Genomic DNA, 20229 nt, shown 5'->3' on the forward strand with positions numbered 1-20229 from the left:
AACTAAAATCAACAAAAAGCAAGTATGCATATGCTGTAGGGTCTTCTAGATGCTTCAGAATAAAATGTATTTAATGGTGTTAATATCATGTTGCCTTAGGAACTGGTATACTATTACTCCTATAATCTATATCTGGTGGACAAGGAATTGCTATAATCGGATTAAACAATTAAATAAAACAATTCTGCCATTCATTTTTGTAAAAATGGCTTATTGGAATGATGTAATGAATATGGTTATGCTTTTCTAAGACAGAAGCATAACTATGACATTTGTGTCTTTTAAAGCTAAGAAGGATTTGCAAAATGTATACAAAGTGAAAAATTTTCTTTATTCGTTAATAAGGATACAAAAGCAACTCTTTCTCTGGTCACCAATCTCACAGACAAACTCAGCGGACATGTGTTGTAAAATATAACAGGAATGTGTATCCAGGAATAATTGAAGATGTGGATACAGAGAACTGCACTCTTGTCCAAACTATGAGCCGTGTAAGACATAACTGCTTCTTTTGGCCAGTGAGGGATGATATTCTGCAATATCTGGAAGGAATTGTGCTCCCATGTTGAAATATGAGATGTCAAGGAGGTCTTTGGGTTCTAAGAATCATAACTAAAATAGAGCTCATGGATATTACTGGACATACATGTGCTCTCTGACAACTCGTTTTCTCCATTTCTTTTTCTCTCAGTTTCTCTCTCCACCTTTCATCTCTCTATAATTTCACGTGGTAGTTTAGTGGTTAAGGTACTTGACTTGTACTTGGTAGTTTGCTGGTTCGCACCCACCACTGCCAAGAAATCCAATCCCATGGATCAAGAAAACCTAGTCATTTCATTGTCATTGGCCTACAACACTCGTGCAGGGCAAAGCCAGCAGTACACTAAAAAACACATTCTCTCTCAGTGCCATCCAGATGGTTTGGCATCTTCAAGCTGAACGAGTCATAAGGACAGACATTTTCTTTTTTTGTTTGATAAACAAAATAGTATTGTTTGGTATTGTTTGATAAGCATGCTCTGCCCTGTTAATCACTCTCACAGGTTACTTAAACAGATTTGATTTTCTTTCCATTCTTTTTCTTTATTTATCAGTTAGCCACTTCAGTCCACATGAATCTACTTTGAGTTAATTTGTTTCCGTTACAGTGTTTGTTACATATTTTGTAATATAACGATTTTAGTGAACTCAGTACCTCTGGTCATTAGTAGAATCGTAATCAATGATTTATATGCATGTTCTCCTATTTCTGTTTATCCAATAAATATACCCTTAGAAATAACTCTTGTGAGTAAAGAGTGGTATTCTACTTTTTGGTAGATGAGACATCATGTTATCGAAGTGGTGACCTTTATGGGTTGAGACTGAATTAATAATCATTAATACATTAATTTAAATGATTTCATTTTCCCTGGTAATCAGGGTGGTGCCCAATTATTATCAATTTGGATGGACAATTTATGAAAGTTTTATATTTATCTATGAAAATATCTCATAGATCTCATAGAACATAGATTGCTTTATTATTCCTTAACTTATAGTACTGCTATTCTGTATCTCACAGTGTAGTGTATGGGGTTAAATAATATACCCATTATTAGGTACACGTGGTCTACATTTAACAGTTACATTTATATCTCCGTCAATGTACAATATCAAATATCAGAATACTGCCTTTGCTTATTTATGAAATCTCAACACTGATGCATGTGTGTGACTTCAGGAAGAGAGTGGCAGAGGGGCTTGTAGAGACAAAAGTGCAGATACATAAATCACTATGCAGATGAAAATATAAAACATCACTTACCAGCTGCTGTGATCTTGACTACGTCACTGTAATGTGTGTAGTATTGTCCCCTTCGTGCACCGCAACCATATTCTGAAGTTGCTTCTTCAGAGACTGTCACATCCATTATATTGTTTTTTCTTACAGTGGTCCATGATTTTGGCTGCTGAGGGTAAATGTTCCATAAAAACATCCATCCAGTAGACTGCTGTACCTCACAGCTTAGAGTAACAGTGTCTCCAGTGTAGACAGACGTCTGAGGCTTAACCTTCACAGTTGGTTTGGGTTTTGCTGTTAATATGAAATGAGGAAGGTATTAGAATCTCCATTTACAACACGAGGGGAAACTTTATTATTTGTGGAAATAGCAGCATTTGTGCCTAATGTGGCATTTAGATTCAGTGAATTCATTTAGATTCAGATACTAAAAAAGCTGCAGTGGTGAAGGTTGGACGTATAATTTATTATTAAAATTATCAAAGTTGCATAACAGGTATGAAGTATTCCAAAATGTATGCTTGCTGGGTTTAACCAGCTTTTCCAAGTTTCATTCATACTGAACCAAATCCTGCTTATGCACAATATATAAGCACCACCAATCTCTGTATGTATAAAAACAATGATGTATTACAATGAGAGACAAGTGCCAGTGGAGTAGGAAGGGATATATGAATAAATTGAGACTATTTACACTTGGTCTTTTCATGCATCGTGTATCAGGAATGTCCAATTGAAAGCAAACTGTACATTGTACTATCACATCAGTTTGATCACCATAATTTTAAGAAAGCAAATTCATTATGAAGATGTTTGTCTCTGATTGCAAGTTCAAAATAACAGTATTCTTTTTTCACTTTTAAAATAATTTGCTGTTGCCAGTGAAACTTTATAGTGACGGCACAATGGGAGTCACTGAAAGGAGCAGTGAAGGGGATGTGTAGGGTCCTTTATTATGGAAGCAGCATCTTTCCTCTCAACACACCATCTGTACAGCTCTGATAGTGGACTTTGCCTTTCTGATTATTTATTCTCACCTGGTTTTACTCTTGGCAGTGAGAAAGGTGCACTAGGATGTAATATTGCAAAGTTGATCTGATTCAACAAGGGATTTAATCAACGAATTAAGCATTGTTGATATTTCATATATACAAAATCATCATGTTGGGAGAAGGACAAAAATTCATCTATTTCTGTGCCCATATATTTATAGGCTTCAACCTGCTCTACTTCCTTGAATTTGATCTCTATAGGTTCAAAAAGAGGATGAAGAGAGTTAAATGCTTGATTCTGTACACAGCACAACTACTCAGTAGTAGCTGAGAACACTTCTCCAAGTGAAGGGTAGTCCTCATACTATGTGTCACACTCACCCTGAGACACAGAGTGAGCAGAATTTATGCAACATTTATGGCACACAGTGTCTCTACCTGGGAAGTTTTTCCATGAAAGTTTCTTCCCTACAAGACATCTACCACGGTCTTATTGTACAGGTTCTGTTTGATTTGGTTGACAGTTTTTTTGTCACATCTCTCATACTTTTGATACTGAGATGAATTTCTGATTGTCATCTTGCTTCTGATGGCATCTCATTTCATGTCAGGGGTTTTTCCTGCATCTACACTACAGTATAACACAGCGTGTTGATTTTTCACAGTCTCATTTCAACATACTTTTAGTATAGACAAGGCTAGAGCTAAATCAGCATCTACCTGAATAAGTTCAGTCAGTGTCTGTTTCCAACTTTTGTTCTTTCCCTGATTAATTCTTCAATATTGTGCTAAAATTTCAATGCTTTGATCATTTATGAACAGCTATGATAAATTCCATTGTACTTTCCCCTCTTCCTGGCACTGATAATTAAACTGGGCTCTCTCAAATACTGTATGATGTTATGCTTACCAAAACAGAGCTGCGTTTTGATGTATTTCCTTTTTGTCTAACTCAATCATTGACATACAGAGAATACTGTCTGCATCATCTCCCACAGCCAAGATTTCACCTGGTGTTCTTTCGTTTTTAATACGCAGTTGAGATTCACTGTCAGATCCATGTGGGCCACTCTGATGTGTTGGATAAGTTAAAGGGCCCTAAATGTGTTATGTGTATTGCCAAAACTGCCATTATCTTTTTTTCAGTGGGTTAGTAGCTAAACTGGTAATATTTTAGTTGGCATTATGAGTCTATGTTATGCATTCATGTTTTGCAAACAATTTGTCCTCTCTTTTATGTCTGGTGTTCCAGATATGGCTAAACATGGATTGTTAAAATAAAACACAGACATATGTGACTTACACAACATTGCCAACTTTATAACCATCTAAAAATAGTGCTTATTTAGCTACACTGAGGCACAAGTGGATTCTCAATGACCGGCACATCTATATGAACAAAGATGGATTCAACACACAGTATTTCAAATTAAAATAAATTATATGAAACCATGAATCAGACAAAACTCCAGACAAAAGCTGGTAACAAAATTAAGACTAGAAAACTTGAGAAACATGAAAGCTTCAGTATAACCTCTGAATAAATAGTCGGATTGGAAGAATCAAAACAAAATGAAAGACACGTATCGTGCAATATGTTGTTATCAATCGGTTAAACACTTTGTCACTACTGGGTTTCTCTCTTACCATCAACAGAAATTGTTGAACCCTATTTATCATTTACACCAATTCTGCTCTAATGTGTTAATTCCTGACCTACTGAGTGCACCATCAACCATATGCCACATTTATCACTTAACTAGCTGCTTCCCCAGATGCATTTCACACTGTACGTCTCAGCTTGCACAACAATGCCGACTTTTGTCACCCTGTAAAAAGGTGAAAACAAGTGGTGAGGCCTGGTAGGCAACACGTAGCTCAGATGATCAAAATTGTGTAACCAGTGTAAAATATTTGTATTCCAAAGTTGATGTTGGGTGATCTTGTTTTTCCTCTTGATGTTTCATGAGTGCTGAACCAAATCCTGCATAGTGTACAGAATATGTGCATAAGCAAGTATGAGCAGAATGCAGCATCAAAGGGCTTTTCATGCCACATTAGAGTTTGCCATTATCTGTCTCTTTTAACATGTTTCTACACAGTCAAGAGTGTATTATAGTGAGCCAGTTCACAACCACATGCTCTCATTATAATTCCTCTCAGGCTCCCTGTTTTAGCACCAGAATGTTCTACATTTTGCAGTAAAGCTAAATGTATTACACTGCCCATTGCTGGATCATGTTAATCACACTGCTGTCATTGAAGTAATTTATACCAAATTTCCAGCTTGTTGCTCAATTTATGTTTCACATTCTGTGCACCTCTGTGCACAATTAAATCATTTATAAAGAAATAAAGTTTATAAAGTTTGCTCACTTTGCCTATTATAAGAAGAAAATTAAAATGATTAAAACAACTGTAAATAAAATATTTTCTTTGATCACATTAAGGTTAATAGAGTGACTCCATTGTTAGGATGTGTGTTTCTAATCACTCTCAATACATATGTACTGACTGCATGGTGAGATGAGTTTACTGAACATTGATCACACTCACTTCTCTAATGCCATTGCTCTCATTTAAATAATTTATGAAGAAATATTTAGGTTTGTGAATTGTTTGGTGGGGTTTTTTGCAAATTATTCTGTAAATATTAAAATGATTAAAATAAAGTTTAAAAAGTTAAGAGAGTGACTCCATTGTAAGGCTGGACGAAGGACGAACATATCAGCATTCACAGAAAACCAGGTAGGTGACCACGGACAACAGGTTACAAACATAACATGCGATACTATCGTGAATTTAAAAATGTAGTTGAACATAATCAAACAAGAACTTGATAAAAGATGGACAACCCTGTACTCTCCTGCAACAGTTTAAATACACGCAGACATTAGACACGGAAGCCGGTACAGGTGTGAGAACATGGGCGTGGTCACAAACAAAGAGACAAACTCCCACATCACGCGGTGGTCCGTACCACGTGACCAGTGGGACTGAGAGCAGTCGTTGACAGTCTAATCACTCTGTCAATACATAAGTACTGAGTGCATGATCACACTCACCTGATACAGTCAGTGTAACAGCATCACTGGTGTGGGAGTAACGTGATCCTCCTGCCTCTGTTCCTCTACAGGTGAATTCACCTTCATGATAATCTTTAACACCACCGATATTGTACTGCTGTTCACTACTGATAGTTCTCTCTGAACCCTCTTTCTTCCAGCTGTACTGCCACCTATAGACGCTGCTTCCCTGTATGTCACATCTGAGAGTGACAGTCTCCCCCACAAATACCTGTGGATCAGGCTTTATGGAGGCCACAGCTTTTGGTCTTGCTGTGGAAATATAATAATATATTTCTAATAAAACATTGCTTAAAATAGTAATACTTTGATGAAGCTGTTCACATGTCTATGTACTATAAATCTACTGGTATCACAAAACTAGAGCTGCTTTTTCTACTGTATCAAGTAGATGTGAGACAGCTACAACACCCAATACAATCAGTGTGAGGGCTCCACTGGTCTGTGAGTATTTTGGCTCTTACTGACTTTGTTTGCATACAGGAATTAGCACCTTCATGGAAGTAATAAATATTAGGGATTGGCTACTCCTCCTTATGTATATCATCGCTAAACTATTTGTACTGCTGATTAATATCAAATATGTGAGTGACCTCTGCTAGATCAGATGGCTGTACTTTCTTTTTAGCCTATGGTCTCACTTTCCAACATAATGAATACTTCTGCAACGTACACCGTATATCTAATGATTAATAACAATATTTAATTATAAATGTAACATCATATATTTTTCTAAATAATTTCAAAGCCAAAGTATAAGGAAAACAAAAAAGGAAAACTTACCTAATACTGTAATTTCAGCCACCTCACTGTAATGTGTGTGGTAGTTTCCCCTCTGTGCCTTGCAATAATACTTGAATCGTCCTACATAAGACACTATCCAACTTATTGTCTTGGAATGTTCATCTGTACTGGTCAGCGTTCCTGGGTGTCCATTGTATTTGTACCAGAGAAACTTCCATCCTACAGACGACTGTATATTACAGCTCAGTGTAACGATGTCTCCAGTGTAGACAGAGCTCTGAGGCTGCACCGTCACAGATGGTTTGGGTCTTACTGTTGATATAAAATGATGACTGTATCAGAGTCTCACACTACACAAGTAGAAGCCTTTACACCTTAAGATAGACTTTGTGTCTAATGGAGCACTTTGTTCAGTGAGATGAAATTGTCGCGATTGGCCCCTCCCTAGCATCCTGTCATCATGGTTACTGAGTCTCATGTCTTTGTTCGGTTTACTTCCCAGTTTTGTTTTCCATTCTGTTCTCTTCCTTTGCGTTGTTCTGTTGTAGCCTATTTCCATTTTTGTTTTCATATTGTTCCCTGTTACTATGTTTTCTCAGATTCCCGGTTTTGGATCTCTGAACCTGGACTATTGTAACTACTCTGATTTTGGATTTGCCCCTAATAAATCTCACTCTTCTCAGCGAATGCGTCCGCCTCCTGATCGCTCTGTTACAGAAATGATGAATGTATCAGTTTCTTCATTTACAGCACAAGTAGAAGCTTTATCGTCAGACGCTTTGTGTATAACGCAGTATTTAGTTTCAGTGTTTACTGAAAAAGTGTAAAATATTTGTATTCCAAAGTTCCTGCTTGCTGGGTGATATTGTTTTCCTACTTGATGTTTTATAAATGCTGAACCAACTCCTGCTTAGTGCACAATATATGTGCATATCCAGGTACACACCTCTGTGCTTATAATAAAAAGATAAACACCTCTAGCACAGAGATTAATTTACACTTGATTGCTTCATGCGTTTTGTGTCTGGACAGCCTAATTTTAGAAGAAGAATAAAATGATGATGAAAACAAACAACTGAAATTAGTGCTACATCATATTGATCACACTAGGTTTTAGAGCAACTCTGTTGTGAAATCAGCATTCACAGAAAACCAGGTAGGTGACCACGGACAACAGGTTACAAACATAACATGCGATACTATCGTGAATTTAAAAATGTAGTTGAACATAATCAAACAAGAACTTGATAAAAGATGGACAACCCTGTACTCTCCTGCAACAGTTTAAATACACGCAGACATTAGACACGGAAGCCGGTACAGGTGTGTGAACATGGGCGTGGTCACAAACAAAGAGACAAACTCCCACATCACGCGGTGGTCCGTACCACGTGACCAGTGGGACTGAGAGCAGTCGTTGACAGTCTAATCACTCTGTCAATACATAAGTACTGAGTGCATGATCACACTCACCTGATACAGTCAGTGTAACAGCATCACTGGTGTGGGAGTAACGTGATCCTCCTGCCTCTGTTCCTCTACAGGTGAATTCACCTTCATGATAATCTTTAACACCACCGATATTGTACTGCTGTTCACTACTGATAGTTCTCTCTGAACCCTCTTTCTTCCAGCTGTACTGCCACCTATAGACGCTGCTTCCCTGTATGTCACATCTGAGAGTGACAGTCTCCCCCACAAATACCTGTGGATCAGGCTTTATGGAGGCCACAGCTTTTGGTCTTGCTGTGGAAATATAATAATATATTTCTAATAAAACATTGCTTAAAATAGTAATACTTTGATGAAGCTGTTCACATGTCTATGTACTATAAATCTACTGGTATCACAAAACTAGAGCTGCTTTTTCTACTGTATCAAGTAGATGTGAGACAGCTACAACACCCAATACAATCAGTGTGAGGGCTCCACTGGTCTGTGAGTATTTTGGCTCTTACTGACTTTGTTTGCATACAGGAATTAGCACCTTCATGGAAGTAATAAATATTAGGGATTGGCTACTCCTCCTTATGTATATCATCGCTAAACTATTTGTACTGCTGATTAATATCAAATATGTGAGTGACCTCTGCTAGATCAGATGGCTGTACTTTCTTTTTAGCCTATGGTCTCACTTTCCAACATAATGAATACTTCTGCAACATACACCGTATATCTAATGATTAATAACAATATTTAATTATAAATGTAACATCATATATTTTTCTAAATAATTTCAAAGCCAAAGTATAAGGAAAACAAAAAAGGAAAACTTACCTAATACTGTAATTTCAGCCACCTCACTGTAATGTGTGTGGTAGTTTCCCCTCTGTGCCTTGCAATAATACTTGAATCGTCCTACATAAGACACTATCCAACTTATTGTCTTGGAATGTTCATCTGTACTGGTCAGCGTTCCTGGGTGTCCATTGTATTTGTACCAGAGAAACTTCCATCCTACAGACGACTGTATATTACAGCTCAGTGTAACGATGTCTCCAGTGTAGACAGAGCTCTGAGGCTGCACCGTCACAGATGGTTTGGGTCTTACTGTTGATATAAAATGATGACTGTATCAGAGTCTCACACTACACAAGTAGAAGCCTTTACACCTTAAGATAGACTTTGTGTCTAATGGAGCACTTTGTTCAGTGAGATGAAATTGTCGCGATTGGCCCCTCCCTAGCATCCTGTCATCATGGTTACCGAGTCTCATGTCTTTGTTCGGTTTACTTCCCAGTTTTGTTTTCCATTCTGTTCTCTTCCTTTGCGTTGTTCTGTTGTAGCCTATTTCCATTTTTGTTTTCATATTGTTCCCTGTTACTATGTTTTCTCAGATTCCCGGTTTTGGATCTCTGAACCTGGACTATTGTAACTACTCTGATTTTGGATTTGCCCCTAATAAATCTCACTCTTCTCAGCGCATGCGTCCGCCTCCTGATCGCTCTGTTACAGAAATGATGAATGTATCAGTTTCTTCATTTACAGCACAAGTAGAAGCTTTATCGTCAGACGCTTTGTGTATAACGCAGTATTTAGTTTCAGTGTTTACTGAAAAAGTGTAAAATATTTGTATTCCAAAGTTCCTGCTTGCTGGGTGATATTGTTTTCCTACTTGATGTTTTATAAATGCTGAACCAACTCCTGCTTAGTGCACAATATATGTGCATATCCAGGTACACACCTCTGTGCTTATAATAAAAAGATAAACACCTCTAGCACAGAGATTAATTTACACTTGATTGCTTCATGCGTTTTGTGTCTGGACAGCCTAATTTTAGAAGAAGAATAAAATGATGATGAAAACAAACAACTGAAATTAGTGCTACATCATATTGATCACACTAGGTTTTAGAGCAACTCTGTTGTGAAAGTATAGATCCCTAGTCATTCGCAACACTTGAGTACTGAGTGCATGGTGAAGTGAGCCTGGGGTTAATTAATATTGAAGAGATGATCACACTCACCCGATATATACTATGTGCTTATTTAAGTAGTTTGGTTCACTGATATGAAATGATTAATGTATCAGACTCTGCCCTTAAAACACAAGCAGAAGCTTTATCATCTTAAGATGCTTTGTGCCTAGTGCAGTATTTACATTCAGTGTTTACTGAAGAAGTTTTAGTGGTGAAGCCTGGTAGGCAACACATTGCCTAAATGATCAAAGTGGTGTAACCAGTGTAAAATATTTGTATTCCAAAGTTGATGCTGGCTGATCTTGTTTTTCCTCTTGATGTTTCATGAGTGCTGGACCAAATCATGCTTAGTGTGCAGTATATGTGCATAAGCAAGAATGAGCAGAATGCAGCATCAAAGGGCTTTTCATGCCATATTAGATGTTGCCATTATCTGTCTCTTTTAACATGTTTCTACACAGTCAAGAGTGCATTATAGTGAGACAGTCCACAACCACATCCTCTCATTATAATTCCTCTCTGGCTCCCTGTTTTAGCACCAGAATGTTCTACATTTTGCAGTAAAGCTAAATGTAATACACCACCCATTGCTGGAGCATGTTAATCACACTGCTGTCATTGAAGTAATTTATACCAAATTTCCAGCTTGTTGCTCAATTTATTTTTCACATTCTGTGCACCTCTGTACTCATCTCTGTACTGTACTTATCTCAGTACTTATTCTAAAAAGTGCCAGTGGAGCAGCAAGGGATGCAGATAAATAAACTCTGTAGTAAAGCATCATCATAAATTACCAAGCATTACTAAACAAGTATTTATGTCTGATGAGGGTGGATGAATCTGGCCTAAAACTCCACAAACACTGTAGCAGGAAAGGAAAACTAGCAGGTTTTATGACAGTGTGATGATAAATGGAATGGATGAGCCCTTCTATGTAGGGAAAGAGAGTTTGTTTTAAATACATCACTCATCCTTTACTGAGAGAGACACACATTTGTACTATCTTTGTCATTGCTCACAATTCAATAAATTATAAACAAATTACTAAAGTTTGTTCATTTGCCTATTATAAGATGAAAAATAAAATGATTAAAACAAACAACTGCAAAAATATTACTTCAGTTTGATCACACTGAGGTTATGTGACTCACTCCATTGTAAGGATGTGTGTTTCTAATCACTCTCAATACATAGGTACTGACTGCATGGTGAGGTGAGGCTGAGTTTACTGAACATTGATCACACCTGCTTCTCTAATGCCATCGCTCTCATGGAAATAATTTATAAAGAAATATTTATTTGTGGATTGTTTGGTGATTTTTAATTTTTTTATGCCAATTACAAGATGAAGATTAAAGCAAAGTTGAGTAACTCCATTGTAAGGATGTAGGTGTCTAATCACTCTGTCAATGCATGATCACACTCACCTGATACAGTCAGTGTAACAGCATCACTGGTGTGGGAGTAGCGGGATGCTCCTGCCTCTGTTCCTCTACAGGTGTAGTCACCTGCATCAGACTCTTCAACCTGGCTGATTATGTACTGATTACTGTCTGAATTCTTTTTCCCAACACTTCCTTCAGCAGAATGAACTGGATTATCTCCATCTCCTTTCTTATACCAGTTGTATGTCCACTCACTACTTCCATATTCCGGTATGACACATTTAAGAGTGACAGTCTCTCCTATGAAAAATTCTGTCCAGTCATGTTGTAATGTAAGTGTAGCTTTTGGTTGTTCTGTAAGAGCACAATATTTAAAAAATATTATTCAATATTAAAGTTTCCCACTTGATGTTTCATGAGTGCCGAACCAAATCCTGCTAAGTGTGCAATACACATGCATAAGCAATTACACACCTCTGTGTAATATTGTTCAGTGTTAATGTTTCTGATACACGCTATGCATTCTACACTTTAACAAAAATAAATGATTTTTGTATAGTTACCTGCCTCGTTTTCCAAACTATCTAAATTGGCTCAATTTTCAGCCAATTTTCAGCTAATAAAAAGAAAAACTGCTCTTTTATAAGTACATTCCTTACTGATCCTTTAATACCTATTGTCATAACACAATACATATGGCATGTATATTGGCTAATTATTGATGTAGAAATACATGAACCAAAACAATTGTCACACCCTCTAGATCAGATCAGTCTGCCGATCAGTCATGCCTAATTATTGATGTAGAAATACATGAATTAGGCAATTAAAAAGATCATTCTTTGAACTAAAGCAATTGTCACACCATTTGCTACAGTCCCTCCTAGAGTCCACTGATCAGTCAGGCCAATCTATTAGCCACTGTGCACACCTCTGTCTGCACATACACTCTCATCCTCATCAGGAACTCTTTAAACGTCACTTCTACAATCCTCACTTTGCAAAGTCTTGTTAAGATGTCTCGTGTTGTAAGCCGTCTCTCTTGTGAATTGGCTCCGTGCCCCGTACATTCTTGCATTGTTTTTTCACCTTGCCATCGTCCGTCGATGTTGCTCCTTTTTGCCCTGCTGATTTTTGGACTGTGAGACTCTCTTTTGCATTGCCTGGTTTCCCACTGCCTGCCCCTGTTTAACCATGCTCTGCCTGACTACACTTGAAGGTTTGTTTGATAGTATGTTTATTAAATGTTCACCTGCATATGCTTGCTCTATCTGTCCATACATCAACATTATTTGGACATTCCAAGTTGCTATTTACAGACTCTAGTTCTGCTTTTAACACTTTTTTGCTCCTTCCAGACTAGAGCCAAGTAGCCTTGGTCTTTATAAGTCTATCTGCAGCTGGGTATTAGACTTTCTGACACACAGACCCCCAAGCGTGAAGACTGGTGCTCAGTCACACTAAGCATGAGGACACCACAGTGATGCAGAATATTACAGCATGACACAGAGGAAGGACATGTGCAGAATAACACAGTATGAGATCAACACTGTAGAGTAACATAGTATTACCATTACATTATTACATCAAACCATTAGCTTACTATATACATATATGTGTTAATACATAACTGTATGCATTGAACTGTATTACTCTGCCCTTTACATTCACTACTTACAATGTTTTGAATGCTATGAATGTTTCTATCCAGCCAGACTCCATTTTTAGTGTAGACGTTGGGCCCACTGTAATAATTCAATAACAAATGTTCTGTCGTGGTGCGCTGAGTACACAGCAGGAGGGACACCACCACTCCACCCCTGCCCCCACCCACCACACCTGCCCCCTTCCCACCCTCCCAATTATTAATAATCATGAACACCTATTCCCCGTTTGCCCTCTTTTGTTCTCCACATTATTTAAACCCACATGTACGTGCCGTCGGTGCTGCACTTTTCCAGTCATCCTTTTCCTAGAGCACGTTGCCTTAGCTGCTCTCAAACTCCTTTGTTTGTTCTCAACACACTGAGTTATTACTGCTGCTGTGTCAGGTTGTTTACTCCAGTTCAGTAGTAATCATAATAAAGACTCTCCAGCTTTAACTAACTACTTGCCCCTACATCACATGTTCATTACTCAGTATGAACCTCTCTGATCAGCTATTTACTATGTTTCAGGCAGCCAGTAAAATAATCACAAATTATGTTTATTTTAAATGTATATATTCTATGAAGTTTCAATATTAAAAGAATTATAATAATAAAACCTAATGTTCTTCAAAATCTGTTTGGAATGAAGGTTTTAAAAACACAAAGACCTTCATGAGTATACTGTGAGTTTCCCTTTTGTAGACAAAGAGTTAAAATGCTAATCTTATGCTCACTGAAAATACTCTTCTCATTTTAAATTCAGAACAAATAAGAAAAATTGAGCTCAGAATGTCACTTCCAGAATCCTTACATGTAGCAGGATGAGAGATCACATATACATCACGTAAATTACTTAGTGAACATGTTTAAAATATGTCAATATTGTATTATTATTACTGGAGAATTTTAAGAACTGATCTCCTATTGAATCTTATTCACCAGCATATTTGGAAGTTGTTCCCTGTTTCAGTCCACCCTCTTTGTGTATCTGTGTACATGATTACCTGTTTCTGAGTCTGCAACTTCAGTTTCAGTTGTTTGGTCACTACTGACGAGAGGTTTCGGATCTGAAACTAGGAGAAAAAGGAGGAAACTGAAGTGTGCGAACTCTGGTGAGGAAGGTGGACCCCAACTCTAAATGCATGAGTTCTGAGTGGTTCCCATCTGGCACCTGTATATTATGGGATGTGAGTTAATTCTACCTGTATATTATTGGGTGAAAGTTCCTTCTACCTGTGCTGAAAGAACATCTTAGAGAAGTGGTGAGAGAGCTGCTCTGACAGATCTGTGAGGGCTGTAGGAAACAGACCAGCAGAACGAGCTGCTGCTCCTGGGAGACGGGTTTGGCTTCACAACCCTCAGCACCAAAAAGGACTCAAGTTAAGGAGTAAGTGGGAGCTGAGTGTTCAGGTAGGGTGCTTCAGTATGAAGACTGGCTACCAGGGTGCTTCAGTATGAAGACTGGCTACCAGGGTGCTTCAGTATGAAGACTGGCTACCAGGGTGCTTCAGTATGAAGACTGGCTACCAGGGTGCTTCAGTATGAAGACTGGCTACCACAGTGCTTCAGTGTCTGTTAGATTAAACCTCAGGCTGTTCTGAGAGACTGTTACACTTGATATTCAGGGTACATCAAGTCTTGTTTAAATAGCTGATGTGCACACATGGATATACTGGTGTGTTAACATTTTGTTATTGTTACTGCTGTTTGTCAGCTGATTCTAAATGGATGAGCTAAACAGACCCAGAAACTCACACTGGCTCATATTATTATTTTGCACATGTTTTGGAGGAGTTTCTGTTCCTGTCTGCCCTCTTCATCTATGTCTGTGCCTGGCATTACTTTTGTACTTTTCTTTCAGTTTCTGCTTTAGTATGGAGCTTGTGGCTACTTGCCTGTAAGTGTGAGGTATGTGTAATAAAGAGCAAAGACTCTGTTTCCTGTCTCTGAGTGGGTCAGCTTGCCATAGCGCCACTACAACATTGAATGTAACTGCAATATTTCAATATATCTTTGGTGGCCAATCTTATCTACCAAGGGCTGTGGTTGCAGGTTTTCATTCCAACCAAGGAGCAAAGACATTGCTATTACACTCAACCAGCTGGTTTTAGTCTTCATTAAGTGGATTAATCATATTGGGACTGGTCATTTTAGCTGTGTGCACTACCTTCAATGCACTTAACATCTGCAGACCCACTGGCCCTTGTGAATAAAACTGCCCACCTCTCAACTAAATGAAGATATGAGTATGAATCACCTTGAGCTTGTACGATGCAGATGAGCAGAAGCAGCACTAGAAATGTGGAGAGGCGTAAACAACATTATGCATTAATAGCACACATTCACTTCTATCACAGGCTCCAAGTGCCTTGAAGAGCTGAATTTGACAAAGTTTCACAGAATCTGTATTAATGCTGGTTCAAACACTATGCTACATTATTCTCAAATCCACATGTAAACTTATCCAAATCAATACTTGTTCATTTTGTACTGTTTTATCTGTTATCCTGTCACTCACTCTATGAACATAAACATCTTCCTGGAACAGACTAAGTAACGTCAATTTCTGAATACCTGTCACTAATTGATTAAATGATTAAATGAAAGTCCTGAAAACATTAACATGCAAATGTACAAATATACCAACAGAGAAATCCAACTCCTGATATAATCAATAAGTAACATTACAATCCAAGTCTTTTCATTCAGAAAAAGAGCAAGTCAGTTGGACCTTATATTTCTTGAAAGTCAAAAGTACCTTAAACTGAAACTCTCTACACTGACTTCAGCATAAAAATAACTTAAAATCCAGCTGAGCTACAAAACTTGATTTAACCACACAGAACTTGATTACTCAGGATCCTCAGACTACATATTAACAACATATTAGCATTCACTCTAATAACATAATAATGGCATAATTCACTCACAGAGCAGCGCAGAGAGAGGACAGAAGTCCATACTGTCCTGCTAGTGACTGACTGACAATGAGAAATAATGAGTGTTAAAGCCTCAGCACTTCCTGTTTTCTTACAGTTAGACAGAGAGGTGCAGATGAAAATTCACCCATTTCTCATTTTTACAAAAACTAATTTGAGTTACACTTGAGTACTACATCATTAGCATATATAAAAATATATGCAATTGATACTTCAGCAACTACTTAAATCCTCTCCAATAAATAAATAAATAGTGATATATCATATTAAATGCAAGGCATGTGACATCAGTTATTTTATGAACATACATTTTTGGAAATAGCATTTAATTAAATGAAGTTAGTCACCTACAATACCTTACAGTCTGATACAGTAACAAAGTCAACTGGTCAATTAAAAACAGAACTGGCAAATTAGGCATTAATATAATTGCATATACTAAATACAAGTCAAGTAATGGCCATCTTCATGCACAGTACTTTGAAATGAGTGCTAAAATGTAGAATCCTAAAACTACGTCCAAATACGGTGGTGAGGAGCAATAGCAACAGTAAGTTGCAGAGGAGGTACAGAGTGAACTGTTCCTGGCTCTGCATGTGTAGTGAGAAAGTTCTGTTACTGACACCCATAGTTTTGTATCAGAGTGTGAAATGTCGTAGTATAAAATCAGTGTTTAAATATGTTGTGTTCATGGGGTTAAACTCTAAACTGCTTGTTGCTTTTACCCATAGAATTGGTCAAATGAGGTATGAAATAAACTTTATCTATCCAGCTCCATCTGTCCTTACTGCGGTGGTCACCATGGAGATGCATGCTGGGACTGAGTGCTGCTGTGTGTCTCTGTTCTCTGTCCTTTACCTGCTGAGCTGGTGCTGAGGAGCAGCATGTTGGTAAACTGAGACTGGCCAGTATGTAGGTGACAGTCTGGACTACCAAAACTATTTCAGGGTTGTATCCTTTTATTCCATAATGTGTAACTTTATATACAGGTATCTGAAGTTTAAAAATAGATACATTTAAAGAAGTCATTCATTGTGTTTCAGTTCCATCTCTGCTAGACCAAAATAGAACCTAAACCACATCCTCTTATAAAACAGTATGTCTCTGTCCAGCATGTGCTTGTAGCTTTTACTAACTGGCCATGCACACATTTTTGTAAAGTTTTTATGAACATAAATATATTAACACTCATATTGGAATGCTGTTGTGTTCATGTAATTTATGACTAACATTTACCTGACACTTTTTTATCCAAAGCAACTTACAATTATGACTGAGCACAACATGAGCAATTGAGGGTTAAGGGCCTTGCTCAGGGGGCCAACAGTGGCAACCTGGCAGTGGTGGTGCTTGAACCAACAACCTTCTGATTACAAACCAAGCACCTTAACTGCTGAGCTACCACTGACTTCACTTATGCACATAGATCATGGTGAGATGCTTCTAACAAATAATACACTATACTGTTCTCAAATATTACTGGTTGAAATAATAAGTAAAATTACTGAGCCCTTGTTTGTTCTGCCACTCTCTCTGCATCCCTTCCCCAGACCAATCAGAGGCCTCAGACTGCTAAATCAAGATTGACCCCCCCCCCCCCCCCCACAAACTACTGACCACTGGTTTCCAGTCACTTCCCCCCCTTTACTGTGAAGTCTGTGTGATTTGTAGCCTAGTTCTTTCTGTATCAGTGTTCAGAGAAATACAACTGCACAACTGGAGGCTTTTTAGGTGTCTGTTGAAGGCATCATTATGGCTGTAAGAACTGCTTCTGTGTCCTACACATCTGCAGAAACGGTCGTGCCACCACCCACTACAAAAAAGGAGCTGTTATGCCTCTTGCCTCCCATCCAGTCTCGCTCCTGTGCTCTACTTTTCTGTTCTATTACTCATCTGCCCTACCCCAGCTCACACCCTTAATTTACATCACCTGTGCCTCATTCCCAAACTCATTTATGCACAAGTATTCACTCCTCCTTCATCTTCACCAGTTTTACCAAGTCTCTAAAGTTGTGCACTCAGTTACTGAGCTGTATTCGATTATTCCTGCCTGTATCTGATTATTCCTGCCTGGATCTGATTATTGCTGCCTGTTGTCTCCCTGTAACTGTACTGTGTGGAGCATGGAACGCAACCAGAGATTCTTTGTCCAGACTCTGTTCTGTGAAGTTCCTCTACAGCGGTTATGCATGTCCATGTCATTTCAGAGATGAGGGTTATAAAACCACAACATTCAATGGTGTTGGCTGCAATGGATTGAGGCAATTAAACAAAAATGGTCCTCTACATGTGATACTGAAATATGATGCTGCATTAGCTACATGGACATCTACACAGTCAGTGAAAAGTCCATTCTTTGACTATTTGCTCATGTATGTGAGTTGAGACACCTTGTTGTGCTGCAAAAATACAGGAGCTGCCACAGAAGCTACACGTGGTGTGAATGTGCACGTGTAGCTGTTTTATTTTTGTCTTCAGTGAGAAACTGAATGAAAGAGCAGAACTGCTCCTCCCCTTTCTCAGTGACTAAACGCACAGAGCTGAACCAGCATAGAAGCCAAACCACAAGAACTCTCTTAACTCCCTTTATTAGTAAGTGTAAAACCTTGCCAAAAGAATTACAGGTCTGTTCAAGAAAACAAATGGAAACATTTCATAACAGACCCTTATAAATACAACATACTAATTTTCCAAGTTTGTTAAAAATGTAATGTTCTACAGCTAGAATTTGACCCATTATAAACATAAATCATTACTAAATAACAAGTGATAAGGTAGAGCTCAGCAAAGAAACAAATGCTGAAAACCAGTTTTCTTACACTGTTAATGAAAACTTACATGCAATGCAAATTTGCAGGCACACAACATACTGAGAGCCTGTTGCAGCTCAGTGGGAATAGAGCAGAGGACATAAAACTCAAACAAAGCTAAAAAGAGAGAAAAGACACAAAGTAGAATCAGCAACAAGTCAAATGAAAACTAAAGAAAAAAGAGAAACAGAAAATAAAGAAGTCAGAAGGTGAAGAGGCAGTGAAACATCTATTCAGAGTCTAATTAGTGGTCATCAGTGGTTACTGGAATGGGACTCACACATCATTACCAGCTCTGGTTAATGTTACATGATGCTGAAAATAACTGCAGTTAACAGAAAATACGATACCAACTACTTGACAATGTATTTTGCCATACTGATGCAAACTTGACAGATTTTCTTTGTAGCCAGGCCATAAATCCACGGGTCTTAGTAATGACTAGTTAGTTTAGGGAAAGTTAGACAACTACAAATAGTTTCACACGTGGGTTTCAATTATTATGAGAGTAGTAGTACTACTCTAATGATTATTATTATTGTTATTGGTTGGGGTGGCTCTGAAGAATATATCAGATGGTTTATACGGTTTGGTTTATGTAGAATCCTCATTGAATAGATCGGCTCTAAAACTGACAGTTTCTTTATTCGACGGTTTCACAAGCACACTGTAAGAGAAAAAGAAAAAATACACTTATTTCAAACAGTGTTACCCAAACAATTCACAATCTAGATCCAATTTCGTTAATCCACTTCAATAGCTAGATACGACACCCAAATACATTTAATAATTCGCCAATAAAATCAGTATAAAACCCAATCTACAACCCAAACATATCATTACTCCCTTCACAACTCTTACTCGTAGATGTGAAGACACATTTCTCATGATTCAGGTTGTTAACTAACTAGCTGTTCGCTACCAAGCACATCAGCATGACCGCTACAGCCAAACTTACACTAGATAAATGGTGTTCGCCGAGAGCGATCATATGCAAAACAAACAATACATGGCGAACAAATAACATTATCTTGTTCACCTTCCGCAGAGTGTTAAAAATCCATCTCGTATGTCATTACAGCTATTTGTTCTGTTGCCGTTATAACGGTTTCCACCCATAGACAGTCGATGCTGCCACGGCTCAGACAAGCAATTAAAACACTTCCTGTCCACAATATAGATGTAATCATGTCACAATAAAAGTCTCATAAACCACGGAATAGTCCATTAAAATTATTCCCCCAAACATTTAAAATATCCTTAACAACACAACAAGCAAAGACTAACCTAAGCACTGTTGCTTTTATGTTGCACCATGGTCCTGGAGGAACATTGTCTCGTTTTTGTTGTGTACTTGTATATAGCTGAAATGACAATAAAACCTCTTGAACTTGAACTTGAACTAACTCCAACAATTTAAAT

At 37.9% G+C, this 20229-nt stretch overlaps 2 protein-coding genes across 2 annotated transcripts in view; both read right to left on the reverse strand.

Annotated features, from left to right (window-relative positions):
• Nucleotides 1-19961, reverse strand: part of LOC113569016 (titin-like) — a 74117-nt gene extending 54156 nt beyond the window's left edge. The window contains exon 1 of the mRNA XM_035536586.1: nucleotides 19847-19961. The gene's annotated coding sequence lies outside the window, so the exon portion shown is untranslated. The remainder of the gene's footprint in view (nucleotides 1-19846) is intronic.
• Nucleotides 1-20229, reverse strand: part of LOC113568870 (Fc receptor-like protein 5) — a 56294-nt gene that overhangs the window by 9958 nt on the left and 26107 nt on the right. Inside the window, exons 9-12 of the mRNA XM_035536578.1 lie at nucleotides 8079-8351; nucleotides 6645-6917; nucleotides 5841-6113; nucleotides 1808-2077 (exon numbers count right to left, since the gene is read on the reverse strand). Of these exons, the coding sequence (XP_035392471.1) occupies nucleotides 1808-2077; nucleotides 5841-6113; nucleotides 6645-6917; nucleotides 8079-8351 (1089 nt within the window). The remainder of the gene's footprint in view (nucleotides 1-1807; nucleotides 2078-5840; nucleotides 6114-6644; nucleotides 6918-8078; nucleotides 8352-20229) is intronic.

This window comes from Electrophorus electricus, chromosome 19, assembly GCF_013358815.1.
Source record: "Electrophorus electricus isolate fEleEle1 chromosome 19, fEleEle1.pri, whole genome shotgun sequence".
Lineage (NCBI taxonomy): Eukaryota > Metazoa > Chordata > Actinopteri > Gymnotiformes > Gymnotidae > Electrophorus > Electrophorus electricus.